The following is a 20271-nucleotide window of genomic DNA, read 5'->3' on the forward strand; positions in this document are numbered from 1 at the left end:
CGTGAAGAGCGAGTGGTGGTGGTATAGCTGGGATGGATGAAGAACACACAGTACGGTAACCTGATCCACTGACTGCAGGATGGGACAAGGAGGGAAGAGGGCTAAGAATAGCAGTGAGTCTGACACACGGAGTACGCCACCAACAGCAGCATTATTACTCCACGAGAGAGTCCAGAGTCCTGCCTGCTGTGAGCTCACATACTCAGCATGTGGAAAACACAGGTGAATATCTGGTCACACAAAGAAACCTACTGAAAACCAAGCTCTAAAGGTCTCTGTGTTCAAATGTATATGGAGAAATAGAAATAATAACCAGTTATAAATTATCATCAAGAACATCGGAAATCTACAGTTAGAATCTTTCCAGATTTTAACCTAGAAAAATCCTGCACACGCTCAAGGAGACACGCTACGCTTGCTGCAACAGTAAACAGCCGGTCACGTGGTTGTGCGCGTCCTGTATGCCGTCAGGCTAAATGATGGGGGAGGTCTCTCTCTGCTGCACTTCCACTTCAAGCCTTCATCTCCTCCTCCTCCTCTGTCGACTCTCTAATGAGCAGCAGGACAAAGCCAGGCAGAAAGGTCCGATTACTGAGACTACAGGAGAGGTGCAAGAGAGACAACAATACCCAGCAAAGAGCCAGCCATCTTCGGCATGATCACACATTTCCTGCCAGCTTACATGTTTACATACAGACATATTTATAACATATAAATACTTAACACTACTAATGCCAAATCTGTTTTGCACTCTAGAAATGTCTAGTCCAATTATTTTCTGACTGGCAAAAAGAAATGCCTGTCCTTCCAATCATTGTTAAAATTATGTTCAATTGATTTTTTTTAATGATGAATTATTCATTTGGTTTATTTATAATGTAAAAATAACGTGGCGAGTTTATCCTTAATGGATTTATAGACTAAACACTGGGCCTATGCTTGTGGAGGAAGTAAGCAATTACATTTTATATTTAAAAGCAGAAAATGTTAAATTTATAAGAATGCTGGATTAATTACTGATGAAAATAATAGCAATAATCCTGCTGCAACTTGTAAGCCAAACCAGTGTTATATGTTATGTAGTACAGACTTCATACCAGTGTTATATGTGAAGTGAACAAAATCATCAGCCTTAAAATTACCCATAAAAATATAAATAAAAATAAATGCATAAGTTTTTGTGTTGTGCTCTTTAGCCAGAGTCATGCAATCCCCCCTGACTTAACTGTGTACCAAATTCACAAGCATAAATCTCCTGCATCTCCTGTCACTGGGTCATCTGAACTCAAGTCACATTTCAACATGGACAAATAAACAGCAAGTGACACTGGATGCCTCAAGGCATCAGTTCACCTCTCTCTACCCTAACCCCAGACAGACGTAACACGCCTCCTCCAACCAGTGTCTGGCCTTCGTTCCAGTGGTTGTTGGTTTGCATGAACGTGCCAGCCATGTTCCTGGGAAGAAGTGAAAGGTTCTGGATCCATGTCTCCCATGTGGGAAAGGCATGGACTACTATTGCCAATAAGGGTGAGTAAATGCTCAAACAGGCACCAGGGAACTGCCAAAAAATCCATGGAAGCTGATAAATGTTGTTAGGGTGCCAACCTCTCCTGCAGGTTAAGATTTAGTCATCAGTGCTTTAAATTAAACCAGCTTTAAAACTCTCAGTGATTTTTATGGGTATTGACTGTTTTAGAAACAGATGCCAATGTTAGTTTTCTGAACAAACTACAGTATACTGAGCATACTCCTATAATTCTTCTAAAAAGGTCAAATCATGTTAGTTTGGCATAAAAAAAAAAAAAAACTGACATGGTGCCAACTTTTCTAGCTTAATTCATAATAATCCAAGCATTAAGCGGTTGTAAAACCCAGACATAATGTACTTCATGTGTCCTAAATGTGTATTCTTATGTAAGATTGAGTGCTGAACTGTTCCACAGCCTTATCCATCACTTAAAAGCTTCCATAAAACAGGAATAGCTCTAAATTCACCAGGGAGAGGCTCAGGGCATGGCTCACACATAAATCAAACCCTCATAAAGTAGCCTAATGTTTGTATGTGAGAGGCATCAATAGGGTTAACTTTATTGGCAGGGGACTGGAACACGCCTCTTAAACTGGTAGAGACTGACAGTCTTAAGAAGCCTACCGCCTCTACTGTGAATGTAGGTTAATGACCAGATACCAAGCAGTGGACAAGAACAATGAAGCTTTTACTAAAGCATGTGGGTTAAACAGGAGGGGGGTGGGACGCTGAAGTCCACAGTGAACAAGAGGACTCAAAATCTAATTCAGGATTTTTTATATACTGGAATTGACACTAATATAAGTGTGCTGCAAATGACAGGTATGCCATTATATTCTAAATCATGACATATTGTCATACACACATTTCGAAATAATTCATAAAAGTGCCTTGTCATCTTTGGACACATTTTCCTCCCTTTAAACACCAAACAGGTTTTCCTTTCAACACAGGAAACGCAGTGGGTCGTGTTTAAAGCCCCTTGAGGCACAAAAGCCACCTACAGGACTATAAAACAAAACAGCAGCAGCTAACAAGGTGTCACAAGCCCACGGATTCCCCATCTACTGGGTTCCATATGACCAACTAGAAGGCCCATGTGAAAAATAAACCATAAAGGCAACGCTGTGGTATGACATTCAAGACATAACTCCGTCTACACCTGCCACATCGCATTAAGCATGATGAGATGCTGATCTGATCAGAGGCCCGACACACGGCTGCCCAAGCTTTGCCAAAACCACAGCTCTGCAGAGTAAGCCTTGGTGAGGCCAGCGTGTAAAGTCTGACACAGCATCTCCATCTTCAGACTAAAAGAAACACTCCAACTAGTAAGCGAACTAAGTTTTTGGTCAACGTTCATGCAGCATGGGGATTGGTAGCAGGCTCATTACAGTAGGCTTTGGAGACTAATAAGTCATACTGTCTCCAGCACAAACAATGCATGTTTACTACTACTACTACTACTACTACTACTACTACTACTACTACTACTACATTGTGCACATTCATAATACAAAACATCTCACTATGTTTTTATTATAGAATGATCAAAACTGTGTATGTTAAATATTAAAGAAGAATATGAAAAAGAAAGAAACAATAACTAGCATAATTGTATAATTTAAAGCAATTTAGTAGAATTTCATCCTATTATTTATGGATTAGTTTGTGGATACTTTCATTTATAAAAAAAAAAAAAAAAAAAAAGCTAATAATTTTCCGAATGCCAAAGTGGCATTTCAACATTGCTCAGTTTGTCAATCAACAGTTAAAATTACAGCTGTGGGGGAGGAAGGAATATTCAGGTTTGAGTGAAACAGCATACTCATATCAAAACCTGAACATGCCGATTTAGATTCTCAAAACTGAGTCTGTGTGGGGCTAAACAACAGGATCCCAGTGACAGTCGACCAGTAATGAAACAAATACTCCTACGTTAGAGTAACTGCAAAAAAGCATTTCCAACAACGATAATAAATTTTGTTTCATCATCATAACGTGACACGTTAATACTGAAATCATGCGACTATCTACCTTAGTGTGTTGTCACCTTTCACCAACCATGCTTTCTGCTATGCTATGACACAAACCAGAGTATAAGAATGAGCCCTGTCAACTTTACCCAGAATACTGAGTCATTTAAATTCCTCTCTTTGAAAATCTATTTTTTCTATTTCAGTGCTGACTGAGTTCAGCCCTAATTCAACATTAATCATCAACATAATTTTGTGCAATTTGAATGTAGCACAAAAGTGCACAAGCTTAATTATAATATCCTCCTTGCATTCCTGTTTAGGTTATATATAATGCAGGTTTAAACCTGTAAACTTGCTTAAGTCCACAACATATCACGTTGGTAAAAATGTGCACAACTGATCTGAATCTGAACTATTCGTGTATGTGGCCATGCTGTTTTTAGCTTAGGTCTAAAACAAAAAAAAAACAAAAAAAAAACAATGAGCACAGACGTGCGTAGTATTGAGGCTGCATGAATAGTAAACCACCCTACTATCAATGTTTAACCATGTTTGACCACATTTCTAAAAAGAGAAAAAAAAAAGTTCAAGGTCACTGAAAGCGTGTTGCAGAAAGAAAGATGCAACAAATCCAATGAAAAGCCATACACCAAAACGTGCTGTGTTAATGACAACCTAATTACTAACTAAACAGGATATGACTGCTTTCTTTGTCAGTAAAGTGAAAGCAGCTCAGCAATAGCAATAAAAAGTATGAAATGTAAACCTCACATACGTTTTCAAATTGTCTTTTACCCCCCCTAAACTATCGTCGGCCACTGTTAAGTTTCTCAGCACTCACTCATTCATAAAAGGAATCTTTACAACCTAATTTTTAATTAAAAACCTTGAATGGTTTAATATTATAACAGCTTTTTCTTCCTCCTCCTCTATCCTTTCCTTCTGCAAGTCATGCTGTATTCACAGTCCTGTAGGAAGGTCACAAGCTCTCAAATTGTCATTTCAAAGAACATGGTGGATTATCACGGCAGCATCAGCCGTTGCACATAAAGATACAGCGCTCAACGTACCAAACAAAAACATCGTCTGCACACATTCAGATGCTGGCAAAGGCAAGCACATGTGTAATCAGGAGGCTCCACCCTCGCCACACACAGATATACAAACATGCACAAACGCACACTCACTGGGCCTCTCAAGACGCAGATACTTGGCAATGAAGCCAACTGCAGATAGGCTCGGGCCTGGCTAGAGGCACTTCATAGCATAGACGAAGTTCATGCTTTTTTCAGTCTTGTTTGAACTGCAATGCAATAAATGTGGTCGACAAGTTGAAGTGAAAGTGATACAGAGCAGAATTCTAAGCTCTCTGTAACAGAGGAAATATATTATTTCTCACTTTAGCTTATGTGCTTGGGATTTCTTCCATTTACGTGTGACCTTTTCAACTTTGCCTCTCCACCGATCTACCTTCAACCGGACGACAGATCGATATTTGAAGGATTCCTAAACAAGAGCTACACAAGCAACAATGATCTCCAACAGAAACACACCATCAGCAGCAGGCACTGGTCTTCACTTTGCTAATGGGGAAGCAGAATAAAACAAAAACTATGACCGTTTTGGGGGGTTTCCCTGAAGACACAGCTCTGCTGTGATCACTCAAAGCAAAAAAAAAAAAAAAAGAGGAACTGCATTATTAGCATTTCATTAGAATAAACATGCAATACCTACAATAATTCGATAGCATTATTACAGCAGCACTGTGTTGCTGGTGGAAAATCTCCAGGATGACACAATTAGACCTAGCAAATATATCCTAGCCAGCTACCTACTGTAACCGGCCAGCCTAAGACTTTGTAAGAAAAGGTCTTGAGCACAAAGGGCATTAGTAATAACAGACTCCTCTTACAGTTTACATTAAAAGGAGGCCAACATTCAGTAAGCTGCGGATCACATTGGATGATATTTTTTTCAGCCTGTTAAGGCATGCAATATGTTATAAATGGTTTATTTAAATTAATTAAATAACATGGGAGTACATGTTATGCTCTACCCCTTGATCCTGAAAACTAATAAAAACACATCTGTCTCAGTGACAAATACATTGCTGCATACAGCTGAGAATACCATGTGTCTTTATACATTTGTTCCTGCTGTACGGCACCTTGGTCAATACCCTGTTATTTAACTAAGAGGCTTATAGCCTGTCTGGAAAGACTATAAGAGACAAGGTATGGTTTCACAGCTACAATAGGCCATGCCTGTGCCAGCTTTTACCAAGCAAAGGTGTCCTGAAAAGTTGTAAAAATAAAAGAACAAATTTGCTACTTCAATATGGCTGCAGAACAAGTTGCGAATCAAACTACTTATTATGCACCTCTTGAGGCTGTATTTTTTTGCATTTTGCACTCTTCCACTGTCTGTATGAGCATTTGCCTTGACTGCATGTGTAAAATTTATGTGACTGACTCTCCCTCAGTTAATTTTTATGATCTCGCTAAATCAAATTCTTTGTGCAGCCAGAGTTGTCACTCAGTACATATGGGTGTGATCAGAGGATGAATCACTAATGTTGCCAAGATTGAATTAAAATTTTCAAACTGACCAAATCAATTTACTGGCTAAATGTCTTGACTGTCTCCAAGACAGCACTGCAGCAGGCGTGCAACAAAAAACGTATTAATCAGTATTAACAATATTACAATATTTATTTCGTATTTTTGTATTGATCAATAACCTTTATGTAATATTTTTACAATATCGTGACGAACAAATGCAGGATTTTCAAAATGACCTAGACTGAATGGTAGCATTAATATCAAAAAACAAATAACTCTTTCAACCTTTGACTGATTTTCTATCAACTAACAAATTAGTGAATTATTAATGTCTGCACAGTCCCCAGATTATTTAAAATAAGATTACCAGCAAGTTAGAAAGGAAGAGAAAACCTAGATGTAGTGGCCACAACAGTTTGGAGGAAAAAGCATCACACAGTAAAAACTGCATGCAGTGCGGCCCAATCTATGATCTGAAATAAGGAGTAATGACTCGGTTAAAGACACGAAAAGACACGCTACTTGAAAAGATGAGGAATATCCATGCCAGTTCTGAAGAAAATACTGCACTCTCATAGAACAACAGGTCATATTCTGTTATGGAAATATGTTGGGCTTCAGAGGTGATACTTGCCAACTGGCTCGTGAAACTGTCGTGAGTTAAGGCCGAGCAATTCTTGGACATTGCCTGTTGTTAAATTCATCCTATATATGTGGTGTGCTGGAGATTTAACGGTGGCATTAGTCAGTTGGCCATGACAGTCAAATACACCAGCTTTGAAAGCAATACTTAGCAGTAGGTGCAGCACCACATGGCACTGCTTACTGTAATGTCACTTTAAAAACACAAATTATAAAAGTATCAAGGTAAGTAAAATGGCTAGAAAACTTTACCTGTTGAATCTGAAAGGGGAAAAGTGGTATCAATAGATTGTGGAGGACTCCTAACTTCATGTTAAGCTTTAAAGTTTGGGCATATCCCCCTTCTGACGGTATGAGCTACATATATTTTTTGGTCCTAGAAAACAAGCATCATACAAACATGCCCTGTTCTTCATACGTTATGGGTGTTCTAATCGTAGATATGGTTATCTGGTTTGTCAGTTCTTAACCTTATTTGACAAAACTATTAGAAAACCTGAATTTAACCATCTAAATATCTGGAACATTGATAAAAAATATCTCAAGAGTCACACAAATGATTAGCAGACTTTACATTAGCTGTGTCCTGATGACCAGAGACCATACAGAATATAAAGATTTAATTCATATAAAAAGGCAAAAGCAGGTAAAAAAAGAAACAAACAAAAAAAAGAACCCACGACATTATATTTTTTATGGTGGACAGCTTGCAGGAATATCATCAGACTGCTGCTGCTGACAGAGGAACTGGCTGCCAAGTTATTTTGGCCTAAGTAAACATTGCATCATGCTGTCTGTGTTAAAATCTCATGTCTTCTTATTATTTATTATTGCCCCAACTTCAATGGGCAACTTGCGTAACAATAGTGCATCCATAGTAGGATGGACCTCCTGTTGCAACACAATTTAAATCCAACATGTTACTTTGTTTACACTAACTAAACCCATTGCTAATTAGGCCAATGTAAGCTATGACAAAAAAATACTGTGATGACCAATTGTTTGCAACAAAGACCATACTAAAATAAATAAAAAAGAAAAATCATCTCACTGCAAAGTCATGCTTATGCTCATGCTGCTTATTCAATAATCTGCCGTCTTAACTGATCAGTAAAACAATTTCCTTCAAAGTATCTCTAGTTCAAAGTTGATTTAGCTGCACAATCTGTACCTGTTGCCCAGGTACTGAATTCATGAAATAGCTAAATTAATCACCTGTTAGCCACTGTGACAAATTATCGACCCGTCCAGCGTGCCAGCTGACTTTCAATCAGTGCGTTTACATGCACTCAAGATACCTGGTTACTGGAAATCTGAGAATGCATGCAGCAAAAGAGTAATCTTATTTGTCCTTGGGTTGATTTTGGAAGCATGGTTCACAAATTTTAGCTATATGGAGACAGAAAAGATCCTTCTAAAATCGCTTTTCCTTTCTTTTTCTCTCTCCTTGTTTTAATACGTGCGTCTGGGAGGTGATGGACGGGGCTGTGAGATAGACACGCAGAGAAACATCACAGTGCCCCATTTTACAGCTCAAACGGTCTAAATGAAAGAAATTCACATGAAGTGACTTATTTAGAGAGGTGGATTTAAAAACAAGATTGCATCGGTCAATGTAATGATCTTTTATTCAGCAGCACTTCTCGGCTGACAGTAGTAGAGTGGTTAGTGTCTGCAGCCTTTGTTATGCACATGCACTCCTGCAGAAAGATGATTAGAAAACCGGTTACATGTTTACATGGCAGAGCAATCGGTATTCAGGAGAAATCTACATCGGAAAATCTGGTTTCTCTAATCCCCTATCCCGATTGTGATAACCAGGTTTCCCGTTTACGTGACACTTAAGAAATTAGCTTTCTCGAAAAAAGCAGACTGTAACATGATTACTTGAGTGCATGTCACTTTTGAACCAGAACCTCAAAACAACTACAGTTAAGAGTTTTAACGTGCACTGACTATTCTACACTACTACACAACATACTATATTTAAAAACAAGTAATCACTAGATCATTAATGAATATTAGGTCGATTTTGTCACAGAATTATAGTGAGTGCAGTGATTTATTGTTGGTATTGTATGGTTCATCGTTTGGTTATTTAAGTTTTCATTTCCACTTACATTTATGTGCAGGTCTAAAGAAGAAGGCATTTTGACGGAATGACATTTATATGTGCCATCATTTCAATGTCAAACATGGATAAACTGGCATAAGAGTAAACCGCCAGCAAGCAAAACATTTCAATGACACGACAAAAAAAGATACTGTGCTACTGATGCCAGAGTGCCTGTAGAAGATTGCCAGAAATTATATGGTTGTGTGCCGTTACATCAATTATTTTTACCAACCATATTTCCAGATTACAACCTCTAGCCCTGTGGTAGGACTCATTTACTCTCAGCCAAATCGCCACCTGATAAAACCTTAGTTGCCAAATGCACTTGCAGGGTATGTATCAATTCTCATGTTATGAGCATAAGCTCATCACTGACATTAAAAAATACCTAATGACTATGAACCAAAAAACAGAATCGGTATAGAATCTGATTACACTAACACTGATGAAAAACCTGCTAATCCCAACACATACAGTTAACTACAAACTGGTGGTACAGGTCTTGAAATCTGGCAGAAAACAACACTGGAGACATCGGAGACACCATAAAAGTGATAGAACTTTTACAACTGCACAGCAAGACTAGCAACATTTTTGTTTGTTATAGAACCTACAAAAAGGTAAAACATAAAATGTTTGCAAGCCACACAGGCAATGGGTCAAGTATGGTTTTAAATTCAACTCTCAATCTAACATATCTTACTGTATCATAAAATGAAAATTACAGACGTTTAAAGTCTACTTCTAAAGCACACGTAAAATTCCTCATCAAGTTCCAAATATGATGGGTAGTAAGGCCTGTGCTTTAGATGAATAATGTCAAAACATGACGCATTATGAAGACTGAGAGCATGCAGGTTGTCATTCGACCCAAAGTACACCACGATAGGCAATTTTTATCGATTAGTTCCACCTCTCAGGTTTAATGTGTAATAATGAGTGAAATGACTAAGCATAGCTTTCATTCTAGCTCCAAAGCTCATCTTACACAGTATTATGTGAGCATATGTGACGACTAGTTAAAAAAAAAAGAAAAAAAGCAGACTAATGTCACTACTTAATCGCCACACAGGGTGAATTTAACAATAACTAATAACCAAATGTTGGTTTGCTTTGTTGACTGAATTTTACCAAGCTAAATGTCAATTTTATTTTTGAGGAATACACAAGATTTGCGATATTCAAACACCTCTATAATGCCTTTGGTGTCTGATTAAATGTTAACATTATCCAGGTATACCTCTGGCACGTTTTCATATGCATTGCATTGCGAAGTCATTTCTTTTTAAGCACAGACAGCTTGTGGTTATACTTGGGGTTCTGCCACAGAACATACATTATTCTTCATCAAAAAGAAAAAATATAATGCATTATACTATAATGTTTATATTATTTTCTAAATAGAAGTGTCCAAATCAGCTACACCCCCCCCCAATAATCGTAGTCATGTTCATGTAATTACATAGCTCCAGGACACCATAGTTGTCATTCTGAACAATATTAATAGTACATAAATACACATGTATGAGCTGAAAAGCATTAACATTTTTGAAATTATACAATGATTCATTTTAATTTAAGTGCGTATAAACGGTGTCTCCATAAAATAGCAGTATAAAGGGAGGCATTTTAAACTTGATTTTGACATTTTGCTGGCAGGCCATCTAAAAACAGGCAGCTTTTGTATCAGGCAACACACCCCCAAAATGTCACAGTCATTGGCTGGGAGGCGCAAAACCTCCTGGTTATTCAAGCTATGCTAGTTCCTTGTATGTGTTAGCACATCATAACTATATTTTACACTAAATCTGAGCTATTATACCTACAGCTGTGCTGGGTGTAAATAAGCGGTGGCGCTGGCTAAACCATTGCAGACAACACCACCCACCTCACGGTAATGTCGCTGGTGCTTGCCTTCAACACAGACAGCAATATGTTGTTGAGCGATCCAACTGGGTAATGGTTAGTAAACATAAGGCATTTTTAATGCTACACCCTAAAATGAGTTCCACATGTATGCGTTGTTTATGTCGCCGTGTGACCAAGCAATAGAAAATTCAAGCTCGGGTTTTATATTTAGTGGCAACATCACGTTACAAGACGAGAGCACAGCACAGGCGAAGACAAAAGCCCACTGCAGCCCCTTCAGTGCCCTCACAACGTTCCCCCTCCCCAGCGCTTAATCTAGCTAGCAAGCTCGTTTCCAGCCCTACGCAGCCTCGATGGCTGGCTGGCTGGCTGGCTGGATGACTGGCTGGCTGGCTGGCGCTAGCGCGGCTCACTGTGCTTCGCCCCGACATTTTCCTGTCAGCTCTCTGCGCGTTATTCCCCCTTCGCAGGGAGCGAGTTGTTGCGCGCGGATACGCGTGAAAACGCATGTTAGCCCAGAGAAAGTGCACAATGTGTGTAAAACACGTGGCACACAACTATACCGAGCCCACTCGGAACACACAACATCCCATTTTTTTTTTTCGCACGCAATTTACGTTGGGTTAGCTTAACATTAGCCTTGCTCGCTGTAGCCAGATGGCTAACGTTAACTGGGATCTTTACCCCTCGTGATCCGACACAATCAAACAACAAACCCCGTTATGCGCTTACCTTTAACTTGGTTTACGCGTTCCCACCGACTCATTCGGGTTGAGCTATATGTGAATATTGCGCAATATAAGCTGTTATTTCCTAATAATTGGACGTTAACCGTAGCCTACGGCTGTGTGACGTTCATCGCCGCTTTTGAAAACATCGCAGCCGTTCGTCGCCGTCCGCTCACTGCACAGCCTAGCGAGCATGCAAGCCGCGCTCTGATTGGCTGAGAGCGGCCATGTGACCGCCTGAGCCCCACCGAGCGCTCTCCGTCTGCTGGATAGACTAGATGGGTATGTGTCAAACGATTTAAACTCTTGTTTTGTTGGCGCCGCGACTAAATCGACGCCCTTGACGTTAACAATATCCTCGGCGCCGTCGTACTGTGTCAGCTAGCGGCGTGTGTGGCATTCGCAGGTGGCTTTTTTAGCGTGCGAATTGGGATCGAAAGCACTAGAGAGGGAGCGCAGTAATGGGCGCTTGACGTCATCTTTTCCGCTGCTGTGTTGCGGTCAGTGGGAACTTTCTCGAACATCACGGCTGCTGTTAATCGGTGAAAGACGGCGCCTTTCCTTCATGTGAGCATGGGTGCATAGTTTAGCCGCACGTACATTAATAAACCGAGCGCTATCCATTTGCCCGTTTAGCCCGCCAATTCTTTGTACGGGCCCCGCTTTGAATTGGTTGCGCAGTGACATTTGCATCATGGTGGCTACAGTGCGCATGCGCCCCGGTGCATATTATTATATGTTGCAGAGCAGGCTTCAAAGTCGCAGGAGAGACTGGAGTGGGGGAGGGAGAGGCCACCAGGGCGGCATGGAAATGACAAGAGCAGCCGTAGGAAGGGGCTGTGTTGTTGAAGGCCACAGTAGCCTCCACGGATTACCTTTAAAGCCATCTGAAATTCCTTTATAGCTAGTAATAATTCATTTTTAAAACTAACCCAGCTATGGCCTACCTCCTTAGCTTACCCTGCATCTCACTTGTAAGTCTGCTAAATGTAAATTAAATTACCTTTGACTTGTCATACACTGAAGTTACTTTTACCATTAAGTTGCCTTACAATTTACAGTATGTGAGTTGTAGATATCTTCGCTTAATAACTAATAGAAACAGAATAATCAAGATTTGTCCAATGTAAACATGTACTTATTCACAAATAAATGCATCCGAGTTTGCTTTTGCATATACAGAGTAAAACCTGAATCCTAGTCCAAACAAGTGAAGTGAATTCAGCTAGAAGTCAGTTGATCAACAGAAACATAATAAACTAAGTCGATTGCTCATTTAGTCAAGCTAAAGTTCTTAACATGTATGGGTTAAAGCTTCTGGATCTGTTGTAAGTTGAATAAAAGAAGCTATTGAATACATCATCTTGGTCTTGGGGAAATTATAGTTTGCATCTTTTCACTATTTTTGAGACTTTCTAGACAGACTGATTCATTGTGAAATGTATGCAGATGAATCATTAATGAAATTAATCATTAGTTGCTCTAGAAATGGTAAAGCAGACTGACCTTTTTGTGACCAAGTTTATATTAAAATAATTTGTTTTGGGGACTGCTCAGGTATGGAAATCTCTAACATGCCAGAGCTGCATGACAACACAACAAAACTGATCCTTTACAAGCTCAAAAAAGCAGTCACTAATTTGTTTGAGCCACATGTAACATACTAGATGTAACCTATTTTGTGCAAGTCAACAGTCTAATTCAAAGTACCTGAAAGTAATTATTAATTAAATATAGTAGTATTTAAATAAGTCTGAAAACTACCAAATTATTAATGGTTGCAAAAAGTTTCTGTAGGACATAGTTTCAATCTTATGTATAATTTATCAAGCAACTTGTTTTCATAGGTCAAATTATAGATTCATTACCTACAGTTATATTACCTACATATGTCCAAGTGAGACACACACAACTAGAGCATAGATACAACAATTTATTTACACAATATGTCAGAGTTAAACATAATATCTTCTGGAACAAGTTGCTTTTGGAAAAAAAGCACATGATGGCCGAAAACATCTACAGGTCGGATCTTACACCGAAGCCTGGTCCTTTGGGAGGCTCTGATAGAGAAGTTAATCCTCCTGCAGGCTCACAGGAGAAACGCCCACTCCTGTAGAAAAAGGAGAGAAAAACATGGATTATTGTGCAGCCAGTGAACATATACTTGTGTCACTGAGGCATCTATATTAATAAATTGATGGGAATTTTGTACGCGTGTACCTGGGTCCTGGTGGTGGGACCCTGCCTGCTTTAAGTTCGTCAATAATGTTATCAATATCCTTGGGTGTAAGGTCCTCCTGGAAACAAGAAAGCAAGACAAATGAGGAGAAAAGCAACATAGTGCACTGTTTTTTATTGCTAATTGTCTCCGGACGTCTTAAAAGATTATGATGACTATAGCTTGTTTTTTAACACAGGATGGATTTAAAATAAATTGTCATGGTGATAGTTCATACAGTGCTTTACAATGATTATTTTTTTAAATACCACAGTGCAGCTGCATAAAGTTAGTGCTTTCACTAATTCTACAGCAGCAGTTATTCTATGAACACTTTTCTCATTCACATTTCTCTTGGTTTGTCATCATTAATTATCCTGCATAAGTGAACTACATTAAAATACGGTGCTACATGGAAAACAAAATAAAAGTGGTTGTACTTGTCAGTTCAGTTAAATCCCTTTTGACAGATTTGTTTTGACTATAGTAAGTGCTAAAGAGTTAAAACTGTGTCAAATAACAGACCTTGAGTTTGCTTTTAACAAAGGCAAACAGACAGACCTGAAACCTTAGCTTGGTAGTTTTTGTATTTTATAATACAATTCATAATCTTACTACAATAAAAATATAAAAACAACCTGACATGTTGATTAACACGCTGATATTTAAAGCCCTAAAAACCTGACAACTGTCCAATCTTAATAAAATAAAATACATGCAAATGATAACAGAAGGATTTGCTGAGTCATTCCATTGTGCTCTACTTACAAAAACCAAATTGGCTGCACAATTAATTTCAGATAATGTTTAACCACAAATCCAGAAAGCAAACTTCTCATTTCACTTTTGGCTCAAAGTTAATCATTTTTAAAACTAAAATAATATTGTTATTCCAGCCAGATTATTACTAATTTATAATTGTTTATTATTCTGTGATGGTTTCCACTTCTTTTAAGCATTAAATATGTAAACTGTCCCACAGCTGTATCGGCTTCCAAAGAAGTAGCATTCCTGAAATAAGCTGTGCGCTCTCTGCAGACATTCTTTGCAAAACTCATTTCAGGCTTTAACCTAATTTTGTTCATTTGGTTACAACGTTCAGAAAGGAAGCCATCTGCACAAAGTCGTCAAGCACTCACATAATAGTTGTCATTGATCTGGACCATTGGAGCATTCACACAAGCACCCAGGCATTCCACTTCTATTAGAGTGAACATTTTGTCTGGAGTAGTCTCTCCAACCTTGATACCTGTGGAGAAATAAATGTAGGCACGCTTTATACAGACAGTTTTCCACGTGAGGTTATGTTTCAGACTCATCTTAAATTGCATACAAAACACTCTGCACTCTGCAATAACTCGAAAATTACATAGCAAAAATATTTTTGTAAATGTATAATAACTATTCAGACACTTACTGACACAAACTATGATGATTGCAATTGAGCTCAGGTGACACTTCTGTTTCACCTGAGCCACCAGATGGTTTCATAAATCTCTGTTTAATGAATTGCTTGGCCATAATTAGGAAAACCCAAAGCTATGAATAAAATCCAGAGTTCACATGGGGGGTTAGGGTTAGGTGGGGCTTAGGTGGATGTCGAGGGTTTTAATTTTGGGTCTCATTTTAGCACAAGTTCAATGATGGAACTGTAAGGTGAAGTACAAAAATTTCAGCTTTAGAAATGTACATATATAATCTTTGATTTAGCATAATGGCCAATTTGAACACAAAGTATGCATAAAAATATCAATTATCCTTGCGTAACCACATAAATGTTGCAGCTGCTGAAAGTGAGGCTAAATCATATAGCATAGAAGCATATAAACCATAACCAGGGGGTGTGCAGATGTTAGAGGCCCCTGCTGTGTAAGTTTTGTACATCATCCTTTCACAGTGGCAGTATCGTAGCCCATGAGATTTATCCGAGACTTTATCCAAAGACACCTGGCCAACTCTCAGACCATGAGAAGCAACAAGATTGAACTATTTTGTTAATTCACAAAAGGTATGTATGAAGGGAACACAGCGGCAAGCATCACCTTATTAACACAATCCCTTCAAGTGTGGTTGGCGAAGTATCATGTTGTGTGTATGTTTTCCACAACAGGAATTAGTCAGGACCAGGCGTAATATAAATGGATGGAAACATTCAAAGCTATCTTGATGTAAATAAAGTGTTACATTTCAACGAGGCAAAGCTTTGAAAGATCTATGAAGCCCAATGAAGCACATCTTAAGAGACCTGGCAGAGGCTGGTCACACTCCCCATCAAATCTGAGTGAGCTTGAGCAGTTTTAGGTTTAACGAGAGAAACTACCAAAAAGTAAGCTGTGTTAAGCCTATAGGATCATTTCCAAGAAAACTTGCTGTCATTGCAACCAAGGATTTTTTTTTTTTTTGCTGTGTCATTGTGGAGTATTGTGTGGAATTATGAGAAAAAAGAATTGAATCAATTTCATCAGTCTTGATACATAACAAAATGTGTAAAAGTGGAAAGGATCGAGCAGTCTGTGTTGCTTATCCTTTTTGACAAGCTGCAGATTCTGTTACTAAAACAGATTTTTTTAACTCGAGCAGAACTACCTAACCATCCATAACTGATACACTACATGTGACTTCTAACACTATTTGGTCAGCTGAAAGCACAAACAAAGATCAGTGTTCTCTGTTCAATACCACACAGACTGAAGTGGGGTTTAATTTCAGTCTTGTATGTCTTTTTCTTCTTGTTTGCTGCTGCACCTCGTTGTTGTTTGAATAACACTGACAACTGTATATTTACATGTTTATTAATATTCCTATATGACTTTCCTAATCTGTTTGACAGAAATATACACAATAAAAAAAGCCTTGTTTTTAATCTGTGTTTTCATTTCTTCATTAGTGTACTGCCGTACTATGGAAAATGGCTCTCTTACCCAGTTTGTTTTGGATGGCCTCCAGAATACTGTCTGAGTTGCAGAGCATGCATGGTGTTGTTGTGCAGACCTGAATGAAGTATTTTCCCACGGGTTGACGCTGGAACATCGTATAAAATGTCGCTACTTCATACACTCTCATTGGAGAGATTTCCAGCACCTCCGCAACCTGAATGAAAACAATTCCAAACAGTCAGTGACTCAGAGGATGCATTGCTGTATTGACCGTCATTAAAATATCGTCCAACTGATGGTTATTGTGGTTATAAATATCAAATTGGCAACACAGAGCTACAAAGCCAATTCTAAAAGAATCACCATGCCTTATTCATAGCAGAGATGGGGAGCCATCCATGTTGCCTCTGGGCTAAATCCAGCACTGGGATGGTGGCTGATTGCTTGTGTCCAACAGGGTACATTGAAAGAATTGCTTCAAGCCTCTACAGGGAAAAAATACCATAAATGTCATCTTTATTGCATTCCTCTTTTGCACTTTATTATTTACAATTGGTTTAATTTGTGAGGTGCTCATGTTTCACTCTAGTGGCAAATACCATTTTTACAAAATATGGATAGAAAACCACAGCATCATTTTTCAGGCTATTAAAAAGACAAAAAACTAACAAACTAGTGAAACAGAAGCTCACTTAAAAAGGGCATTCTGAGCTCTTCAGACATGGCCCTCCATTGATGTATCTGACATGCTCAACTTGTTTGCACTTGAATTTGAATTACAGATTCATAGAAAATGCATCTTGGAATCAGCAAATGCAGGTGGTTATAATGAATATTGGTGCAATGAAGTGATGTGGGACTGATCTGAGTACGGCTCAACACAGATGTCATTCTTACCTTTTTGTTCTCTGCAGTGAACTCAAAAGGAGTATCGGGGTTGTTGTCAGGAGTATCTCTGTGCTAAGACAGAAATTTCATCATGTTAAAGGACAGTTTACATCAGTACACTAAATATAGAATTACCCTGAAAAAAAAGTATCAGGTAATTTATATTATATCCTTAATTTATATTAAAGCCTTTATTGAAGCTATCAAAAATAAAATATAAATAAGATAAACATATCTTCCAAATTTAATATATGAAGGTGCTATTGCAGATTCCTTGCCAACTACCACTTTCAGTTGTGTCAGTGAGAAGCTTTTCTGCAGCAGCTAACAGTCTCTGATAAAATATGAATAACCCATCATGTAGGCCCAGGGGGAAACAGGTGCTACTATCAGACCACAGGAAAAGACTCCGCACAGATAACAATTATTTCTACTTCTGCACACACTGCCCCCTTGTGAGCAGCAAATTATGCCTGAGTAGTCAACAAAGGGAGCAACTTCAAATTTAATGGTGTTTGAAGTTAAATGTCAAAAACATTATTTTTGAATGAAGAGGAGAGGCTCAAAGACAATTCAACCAAATACTTATTTTCCCTATCCCAACCCAGATCAAAAACATCTTAATTATCTAAACACTATGCAACCATGGCATGTTTCCATTACATGAGATTATCACGTGTGATGTTTTTGTTGCACAGCGTGGCTCTAACAGGCTCTGAAGGCAGCTCCCAGTAGTAAAAAACTGATACCAGTGGGAATATTGAAGCAAGAATGGAAGCAGAAGTATACTGCTGAGTTATGCATTCATCAAATTTAAACAACAGATTGGCCGGCTAATTCCGTCTAAATAAATATATAAATTACAGGTGAATACAATAATAATAATAAGATGTGTTTTACTGTGTGCTATTCAATGTGAAGTAGCATTAGGTTAGATGGACAACACCTCATGAAATACACAATGGAGATAAAGAATAAATAATGTTTAAATAAAAACACAAACTTTTAAATTTATATTATTATTATTAGTAGTAGTAATTATTTAAACATAATCTATATTTTGAGCTCACATATTTATGTAATGGATGAGTGCATAACTTAGTGGAAAGAATCAATATTGTTGGTCTCTATTACAGTTGGAATGGCTGATACAAGGTCAGAGATAAAATGAAAATATCAGTATTGAGCAGAACATGGTTCTGAATGCTGTGGTCACCACAGTCACTGACTGTCTATGAAGTGTAACTGTAAACTTGAGTTTTTTTATTTTTATGCTACCTGGTACTTCAGATTATTGATTCCTTGTTCTAAATCTAAAAACTGGAACATAAACCTAAAAACCACTAATATTCAGGGTCACATTAATCAAACTCTGAGATATCTCCAACAGATTCTGACAAACTGAAGTGTTTAATTTAATGTAACCCACAAAGTTAATTGTGAGGTTTTTCACCAACTATCAATTTATTAGGCTGACTACACAACACTAGTGACACTGTATCTAACCTCTTCATCATTAGCAAAGAAACTTTAACTAACCACAAAAATGCCACCAGCTCCAGCGCGTGCAGCAGACCGATGCAGACTTCTGACCTGCCTGGCCTGCAAACAAAGAGACACAGAAGACAGATAAAATATCAGCTAGTGTGTGAACTGATACTGAGACTTTTGGTGGTTTCATCTTGCTTTACAAGAAAAACTACCTGAAGTGACTTGTAAATGAAACTTTAAAAACCAAAAACCAAAAACATCTGATGTTTGTAGATTGTAAAAATGTGTCAATTTTCACTGATATTTATTAAATAAAATTTATAAATTTACTACTTATAGAAGTAATCACATAACACATAATCACAGATAGAAATACAGGTTAACAGGCTAATAAAAGGAAATACAATACAGCAATGTGATGTAATGTGAAGTTTTATCAAAGTCAACTTCCAACACAAGGTGGATAATAGACCTTTATGTTTTTATTAAATACAGCAAGTGATTGCACCACAAACCAAAACGTTGCCATCCTGTACAACTGCAATATCAACACACACATAACAGGCGGCTACAACTCTGAATTCACACTTCTCATTAGTCCTATCAATAATCAACGACGATAAACGGGCATAATAAAGTTAGTTTTAAAAGTGAATTGCTCCCGTGTGTGATTTGCCCCTGCATTGCTAAGTTGTCCAAGGATCACCTTGTAATCATTTGACAGCACAAAGCTAAAAAGCTAAACTAGCTAGCATGCTAGTTATACCCTACGTTAGCCAGCTAGTTAGCTAGCTTAGAGGCCTGCACTGCTGCTTGCCCTTGCAAGGAGTCATTGCATTTTCTTTCCAGAAAATTATTTAAAGCATACTTTTAGGATTCACACCGCTGCCCATAATCATAAGGAATAACACAATCATACCGTCTGCGATACTGCAGAGCGAACAGCCGCAGACAAAAACATCTTGGCTCTTGAAGTTTGGTCCCGGTCTGTTAGCAAATGGACGGGACAGCAACGGTTCTCACACTCGATTAAGAGGGTCTGACGTGTGACGCTACATCAGGCAGTGAAGGCGCCACTGAATCGATCCCAGATTCAACTTTTAGATGAACGATGCCAAAACAGCCATTTCAACATTTCCTCTTAACTGGGTTATGAAACCTGAAATTTGATTTTTTAAAGGGATGTTTACCAGCAATCCTTCTTACAGATATTTGTACTTATAAACAGAACCAACAGACACAATGAAAAAAAGTAGAGGGGCTCTTGCAAAGGTGGTACTACTCACATACAAGTACAAGTACTGACTTAAGAAAGTACCACTTGAAAGTCATAACACAAGTTGAAGTACTAAGTACAAACGTGCAAGTA

General features: G+C 38.3%; 2 protein-coding genes across 3 annotated transcripts in view; both read right to left on the reverse strand.

Annotated features, from left to right (window-relative positions):
• The window catches only part of ankrd12 (ankyrin repeat domain 12), a 31229-nt gene extending 19628 nt beyond the window's left edge, over positions 1–11601 (reverse strand). For both annotated transcript variants that reach the window (XM_026375301.2, XM_026375300.2), the window contains exon 1: positions 11431–11601. The gene's annotated coding sequence lies outside the window, so the exon portion shown is untranslated. The remainder of the gene's footprint in view (positions 1–11430) is intronic.
• Positions 11602–13339: 1738 nt separating this feature from the next.
• ndufv2 (NADH:ubiquinone oxidoreductase core subunit V2) lies at positions 13340–19946 on the reverse strand. Its single transcript, XM_026375302.1, has 8 exons — positions 19822–19946; positions 18951–19013; positions 17421–17483; positions 16892–17008; positions 16569–16737; positions 14787–14896; positions 13650–13726; positions 13340–13539 (listed from the first exon to the last, which is right to left on the reverse strand). The coding sequence occupies exons 1-8, from the start codon at positions 19861–19863 to the stop codon at positions 13446–13448; spliced, it is 735 nt and encodes a 244-aa protein (XP_026231087.1). The 5' UTR covers positions 19864–19946; the 3' UTR covers positions 13340–13445.
• Between the last annotated feature and the right edge of the window lie 325 nt (positions 19947–20271).

Source organism: Anabas testudineus, chromosome 17, assembly GCF_900324465.2.
Source record: "Anabas testudineus chromosome 17, fAnaTes1.2, whole genome shotgun sequence".
NCBI classification, from domain to species: domain Eukaryota; kingdom Metazoa; phylum Chordata; class Actinopteri; order Anabantiformes; family Anabantidae; genus Anabas; species Anabas testudineus.